Here is a 7,253-nt window from a genome sequence, read left to right on the forward strand (position 1 = left end):
TTGCATGTTCAGTGGGTGGCACAAATGTTAATTATGAAAAGAAAAAAAAATCAGATTTTTTTCAAAAAAAAAACAGATTTTTTTCAAAAAAAAAAAATATATATATATATATATATAGTCAACTACCCCCCTATGACTTGGCATGACTTTTCTTACCATGTGTCAGTGCCACGTGGCAGTTAACGGCCACATCAGCATGTTGGATGGAGGAAATTAACGGAGGGGGGTAATTGACAGACGCTTGACAATTTCAGGGGGGTTTTTGACATTTCGCATAATTCAGGGGTTTTTTTTGACAAAAGTTACAATTTCAGGGGGGTAATTGACTATTTACTCATTTTATTTTCTACTATCTTAATGGTATAACTCGTTAGTTGTTTAAGAAAGAGCATTTTATTTTTTGGTAACAGAATGCAAAATAAAAAAAACAAAAAAACAAAATAGCTATCTAGGGAAGAAGACTAGCATCCGCTAGTAGGAGTTTGTTGATTCTAACTGGAGGTGCAGCAAAGGACTGGTACGCCTCAAGAAGGCTAGCCCAATCTTTGCAAGGCAATCCGCACAGACATTACCTTCCATTAGTTTATGAACTAATTCCACTTGCCAATCTTGAGATAGGAGCTCCTGGATATTATGAAGGATCGCAATATAGTGATGTCAGTCGTTAATAGGTTCCTTAATCAACTTGACTGCTGTCTTAGAAGCGGAATAGCACACCAACTCTGACATGCCAAATTCTCAAGCCATTCTCAATCCATGATAAACTATCAAGAGTTCTGCATACATGATATTTGAAAAACCAACGTTTCTAATTTTTTCTTCTATTTTTCTTTTAAACAATATACTATTGAGGGGGATTGGTTAGTTCAACTCATTTAAGCTAAAGAATAAAGAAGTAGGAGGTTCTAAGTTCATAACAGGATGAAAGAGAAAAAATAAATCTAAAAAATAACATTAGCACGTGTCATTCAATAAAATAAAAGTTATATTGTTAAAAGTTGAAACAACATAAATTTGAACTTTTATTTATTTTTTAACAAAAAAAAAAAAACAAAATGCGATAAAAGTTCATGCTGAGATGAAGCGTGAATACTCGAAACCAATCGAGTGCAAGATTGTAATTCTAACTTTTCACCCCATTGAAAATTAGGACAAGTAGAAGGGACAATGAAGGCTAAACCCGTCCCCTCCCTGTTAGCATGCCTATATAACAATTGTGTGTATTTGGGCGACAAAATAAGCGGGTTGGACCATGATTGATATGCACCAGAAACCAGGTTTTTCATTGAATTAGGCGGATAACGGTCTTACTAAATTACTTACGAGACTTACCTTTTCCACCCTATCCATTTATGGACCATACTAATAATTTAAACTCATCATTGTGTTTTAGGTCATTGTTAATTGTTACTGCTGTTTCTTAGTCGAAAATGTGGTTTTCGAGCTATTTGATCATATTGACTCTGAAACTTTCCCAGAAAATCAAATGAAAACAAAAATCAATGATCAAGACTCCTCTAAAAGAAACTTCTTATGAGACTTCACCCCTCAAAATCTAAAATTCCATCGTTTTAACCAATTTTTTACATTTTCATAAAAATTCGAGAAAACTTACATTAGTTTTATTTGACATGTTTGATCTTTTTTTTTTACTTTGTCTTTGATTGTTTTTAAAATAAAATTCGCAACCTTTGAAATGAGAGACTTTATAATCAAGACAATATTTATATATTTCAGATTCTTCCCCCCCTAAGAAAAATATATGAGAAATTCTTGCATGGTCTTGTCCTTAACATGTCATCCTTGAGCCCATCCAATCAAATAATTTCAATTAATTAGTTTAATATCAATAGAGAAAGAAAAAAAAACATTGCTACTCACAATCAATTCTCATGGTGTAGTTACTCTCTCTACTTCTTTGGAACGACTCACCCTTCTTTTCCGTTACCTTGTCCATCTCTTCTATTATACCAATAATTTAAGTTTTTCCACTTATATTTGGTATAATAATTCCATCATATAGTAAAGATTCAGGAATGTAATATGTGGTTGTGGCTGCTATCGTTCACATGAATCTTTGTACATATGCTATTTTGGGTTCCTCTTGTGCAATCCATTTTCAAAATTACAATTATAGTAATGAATTTGTTCATTCCAAAAAATAATTTGAGCAAACAAATTACAGCAGGAATTCCCCTTTACACCCACTACACAAAGTATTTCCGATGGGTTCAGATGGCGATTTCAAACTTTCCATTTATTCAGAGACAAAAGAGAAAAAAGATAGAAGTAAAAAATCTGCAAAATAAAAGGTTAATGGAGCTGTGATTGAATTCGACTTGGTGAAAAGGGTTTCGTAGCTATTGGCAGAAGAAAAGAGATGCGCGTGGCGTGAGTGAAGAAGTAGAAGAGGAGGAGGCAAATAATTGTTTTAATAGAGCATTTAAATCTCAGCCATTAGTTTTTAATCCAAAGACTGAAAATCATTCCTACCATTCTCACATAAAAATATCATTCTCACTTGATATGCCTATATATATATATATAGAGGGGGGATATTTTGACTTCAAGAGTAAGTCCATTAACTTACTCTAAATCTTGACTTTTAACTCTAATATCAATTAATGGTTTAGATTGATTCATAATAATTGATATGATGGACTTTAATTTTATTCTCTATTGTAGTTAAAAACTCATCACCATAAAACAATTAATGATTTTAATTGATTATTTTTTTTTTCATTCACCTCCTTGGCATACGGGACTAAAAAATTGTTATTCAATTATGTTTTTTCTCTTTTTCTTTTACACATATGCTTTTTCTATGTTTGTCATGCCTTTCTTTTCTCTTACAAGCACTCAATCTTTTACTATTGAATTACCAACCAAAAAAATAATTATTTAAAAATTTAACTATATTATATTTTTCCTTGCTGTGTTTATTTTTTGTGTATAAAAAAAAGGGACAAGAATAAAAAAACAACCAATTATCCTTCAAAAAAATAAATAAATTAAATTGCATTAATTGTTTTGCCATTTTGAAATGATGAGTGTTAACTCCAATAGAAAATAAAATTAAAGCTTATTGTATCACTTATTATTAATCAATCTAAACCATTAGCTAATTATAAAATTAAAGGCTAAAATTTAAAGTAAGTAGACAAACTTACTCTTGGAGTCAAAATATCTCCCCTCATATATATATATATATATTTCAGATTCTATAAACAAAACACATTCTAACTTTGTTTCAAATTATAGAATAAAAAACTCAGTAAATATTTTTGAAAAAAAGACGTAATAATCATTACTTTTTTTTTTGTCTTAGATGAAGTGGTAGTTCATTAAACTGCGAGGTCTCGAATTCGAACTCGATTCACGACATCCGACCTTGTAATTTCGGGCATTTACCGGTTGAGTTCTAAACTAATAATCATTACTTGTTATATCATGGCGCATGGAAGAAAAAGAAGGAAGAAACATTAGAGCTGAGAGGATGACGCTGAGATTTCAACAATGTCCTCTTCCTCCTCCTCAACTCCAAACCCAGCTTCGTCTTAAAAAAAACAACACAATTCGTTGCACTCTAACGAAACAAGGGCAACGATTCCTCACAAAACTCTCAACCACCAACACCAATACCGAAAATCTCATTCGTAAATTCGTACAATCCTCACCCAAATCCGTACTACTCTCCACTCTCACTCACCTCCTCTCTCCGACCACCGCTCACCATCCCCTCTCTTCTCTCGCCCTCCCCGTAAGTTAACTATTTTCTCCCCAAATTACCCTCATCTCATTTCATTATCTCCAAACTAACCCTTCCATTTCTTGTTGCAGCTTTACACAAGAATAAGTGAATCACAATGGTACACATGGAATCCAACCATCTTCGCCGATTTAATCACCCTACTCCACAAACACCAACGCTACACCGAATCCCAAACCTTAATTTCCGAAGCAACTTCAAAACTCAACAACAAAGAACGTGACATTGTTCTTTTCTATGCTAAACTCTTGGACTCACATTCCAAACGTGCTTCTCAAACCGGCTTTGATTTCGCTTATTCTCACCTCAACAATCTTCTTCGCACTTCCTCTTCAATTTACGTTAAACGCAGAGCTTCTGAATCTATGGTTAGTGGTTTGTGTGCAATGGATAAGCCTCGTGAGGCTGAGAATCTGGTTCAGGAATTTAAACGAACAGATGGTGGTGGGAAGATTCAGCTTCAACCTTCTGCTTTTGAATTCAAGTCTATTTTGTATGGATATGGAAGATTGGGTTTGTTTAATGATTTGAACAGAGTTGTTGATGAAATGGAGAATAATGGGTTTGTTATTGATACTGTTTGTTATAATATGGTTCTTTCAAGTTTTGGAATTCATGGGGAGTATGTGGAAATGGTTTCTTGGCTTACAAGGATGAGGAATTCTGGTGTTCCTTTTTCTGTTAGAACTTATAATTCGGTTTCAAATTCTTGTCCAACGGTTATGAGGAAGGTTGTGGATTTGAATGATTTGGCATTTTCGATTGAAGAGTTGTTGAATTCGTGTTTGGAAGGAGGGGAAGCTATGGTGGTTAAGGAGTTGCTTTCGTGTAATGTGCTTTTCGATGAGGTGATGGTGTGGGATTCTAAAGAGGTGAAATTGGATTTGCATGGATTTCACTTGGGTTCGGCTTATTTGGTTATGTTGCTTTGGTTGGAGGAGATGCAGAAGAGGTTGTTGAATGCTTCAAATCATGATATTCCTGCTGAAATCACTGTGGTTTGTGGGGTTGGAAAGCATAGCAATGTGAGAGGAGAATCACCGGTCAAAGTATTGGTTAAAGAGATGATGATGAAGATGAAAGGTCCACTCAGGATTGATAGGAAAAACACTGGCTGCTTTGTTGCCAAAGGTAAGGCTGTCAAAATTTGGTTATGTGAATTGAGGAAGCAATGATTTCATTGTATTATGAATGGAGACACCAATAAAATTTTGCTACTATATATGAATGATTAATTGATTATGATAAACTTGAACTTAAATGATATGACCAAGATGGCTCACTTTGACATGCTGTGCTATGCTAATTGTGTTTATTGACTTAAATTCCTTTGCTTCTGTTTTCAACTTGTATCAAATGTTGCTTATCCAAGGAAATGCCAAACAAATAAGAACATTGAATGATAATATAAAGTAGAATTAATGGATACTATCAGTGTAAAAATTGTTTACACACATCTTATCATATTTAACTATATGTCACTTTATTTTATTAGTTTCTATAATTTTTCCACAATTATCTATGTTGTAAGATGTGATTTGATGCATATGTAAAACTTTGTTACACTAATAATGCGTTTATTATCAATTAAAATCTTATAGGAATTTTGCTGATGATAACTTATATAATATCAGAATCAGAAGTATATCTTTAGTTATCACCGGTTCGATAACAGGTTGACGACATACAACATAAGCACAAAAGTTTCAATGAAAAATATAAATGCAATATAGCACAAGGTAACGATATATATCGGTGGCGTTTAACCTGCACAAGGGATAAACTTGTGCATGATACACCATTTTGTGTATGGTGCACAAATTTATACTTTGTGCATGCTAAATGCCACCATATATATCAAGGTTATATTCAGATAGTTATTTTACATATCATTGATAGAAAAGAAAATTATTTTACATCACGTCCTCCCAAAACATTATATAGTTGACTAATCCAAGAAGAAAGGCTCCCAACTAATTTCAAACCCCAATTTCGTTAGCATCATCACTCCATATTTCTGGCAAAGGGCCAGTGTCAAGCGAACAGTGAGAAGCAAAGAACAGTAAAGAAACACATAAAACATGGCAGTTGAAATGCCACAACATGCAACAATAACATAAAAGATCCAGTTAGGCAAGAAGGTGTAGACCAAAATAACACCGGATATGGTACTAAAAATACCTAGGATTCCTATGGATGCATAAATAAACAAATACCCAAATGTAATCCTTGCTAGACTTGAGTTAACACAAGTTATGTTTGGACTCCAGCTTGAAGGTAGTATAACTGAGGTAAAGCAATGCATAGATACAACACATAAGCTCACTCCAACTCCAACTGATAGCAGGAATATTATGTACCATATATTTTCCTCAAAAATCAGATGCTTTCCGCTTGTATTGTTAGTTTTTATTGTGAGAAGTGCGCTCATCCCTATGGAAACTAGAAGAGCTGCTACAACTAAAAAATTACTTGCAATTCCTTTCAGTTCAGTTATAGCTTTTTCAGACAGTTCTTTGTGTTCCATATAAAATACTTTTTTTGGAGTCATGAGTTTTTCATTCTCCATGGTTTTATATATGGGAGGAACTATCTTCTCCACTTCCTGCAGGTTAAAAACAAATAGACATTTAATTAGGAAGAGGAAAGATATATATACTTGCATATCGAACACGATGAATTATGCAATCTACCCGAAACCATAGTTCTTCACTATGAATAAGAAATTGATGAATTGGTGATCCAAATCTTTCTTCAGCTGCTAACATTCCAGCTAAGTGGAGAATATTGTATCCTTCACGATCGACATGTAGCACTAACATGTTTTTGTATGCACCCTTATGCAATATCAGACGAAATACACTTATTTGTCGATTTGAAATTGTTATGTGAAGTAAGTTTTGCCCTTGAGGATTGACTTCCATAAACAAATTGGGGTTATAGTTAAAAATAAATTTTAAAACCATGATGTTTCCTGATTTTGCTGCTCTGAACATTGCTTCTGTAGTCTTTTCAGATTGTAACACCCTTGTTCTCTTCCTCATCCATAGCTTTGAACAAGAAGCTTAGAAGATCTTGGTAGCTAGTAGCATGCTCGTCAAAGGCTAGCATTGAATTGAATATAAATAATCAAATGAGCAAGTTTAATGGATATAATTAATTATCAATTCATAAATTCAATTTTGTTGTTCATTTGTAGCTACTTATTGTATGTGTTGAATTGTGATTAGAGAACGGTAAAAATATTGCACGGAAAAACCACACATAAACTTTGACCAATTTAAAATAGACATTGTGTAAATAAAAAAGCTGAAGTCTACATAAGTATAAGGCATAAGGTTAAAACTACCGAGGTCTAACGCAAGTAGTTGGTACGTGTGTGAGTGTTGTAAATCCTGGGGTGCCGAGTTCAATTCTTGCTCATAGAAAACAGGTAGTATAAGGTTAGAGAGCTAACATGATTCAGCAAGTACTTGCAAGGCAG

General features: G+C 33.6%; 2 protein-coding genes across 2 annotated transcripts; one reads left to right on the top strand and one right to left on the bottom strand.

Annotated features, from left to right (window-relative positions):
* The first annotated feature begins 3,453 nt into the window (after positions 1-3,453).
* On the top strand, positions 3,454-5,175 carry LOC11446726 (pentatricopeptide repeat-containing protein At2g17033). The gene is made up of 2 exons (XM_024772442.2): positions 3,454-3,760; positions 3,841-5,175. Exons 1-2 carry the CDS (start codon positions 3,458-3,460, stop codon positions 4,942-4,944), a joined length of 1,407 nt encoding a protein of 468 aa, XP_024628210.2. The 5' UTR covers positions 3,454-3,457; the 3' UTR covers positions 4,945-5,175.
* Positions 5,176-5,383: 208 nt separating this feature from the next.
* LOC11431018 (uncharacterized) lies at positions 5,384-7,253 on the bottom strand. Its single transcript, XM_039830053.1, has 3 exons — positions 7,119-7,253; positions 6,463-6,873; positions 5,384-6,374 (listed from the first exon to the last, which is right to left on the bottom strand). The coding sequence occupies exons 2-3, from the start codon at positions 6,811-6,813 to the stop codon at positions 5,718-5,720; spliced, it is 1,008 nt and encodes a 335-aa protein (XP_039685987.1). The 5' UTR covers positions 6,814-6,873; positions 7,119-7,253; the 3' UTR covers positions 5,384-5,717.

The sequence above is a fragment of the Medicago truncatula genome, chromosome 1 (assembly GCF_003473485.1).
Source record: "Medicago truncatula cultivar Jemalong A17 chromosome 1, MtrunA17r5.0-ANR, whole genome shotgun sequence".
Taxonomy (NCBI): Eukaryota; Viridiplantae; Streptophyta; class Magnoliopsida; order Fabales; family Fabaceae; genus Medicago; species Medicago truncatula.

Bases quoted from the DNA above. Each gene is read 5' to 3' on its own strand.
- LOC11446726 (XM_024772442.2), top strand. From the start codon at position 3,458: ATGGAAGAAAAAGAAGGAAGAAACATTAGAGCTGAGAGGATGACGCTG. The intron at 3,761-3,840 runs GTAAGTTAACTA...TTCTTGTTGCAG, and splicing joins TCTCTTCTCTCGCCCTCCCC to CTTTACACAAGAATAAGTGA.
- LOC11431018 (XM_039830053.1), bottom strand. From the start codon at position 6,813: ATGAGGAAGAGAACAAGGGTGTTACAATCTGAAAAGACTACAGAAGCA. The intron at 6,375-6,462 runs GTAGATTGCATA...TTTAACCTGCAG, and splicing joins GTGAAGAACTATGGTTTCGG to GAAGTGGAGAAGATAGTTCC.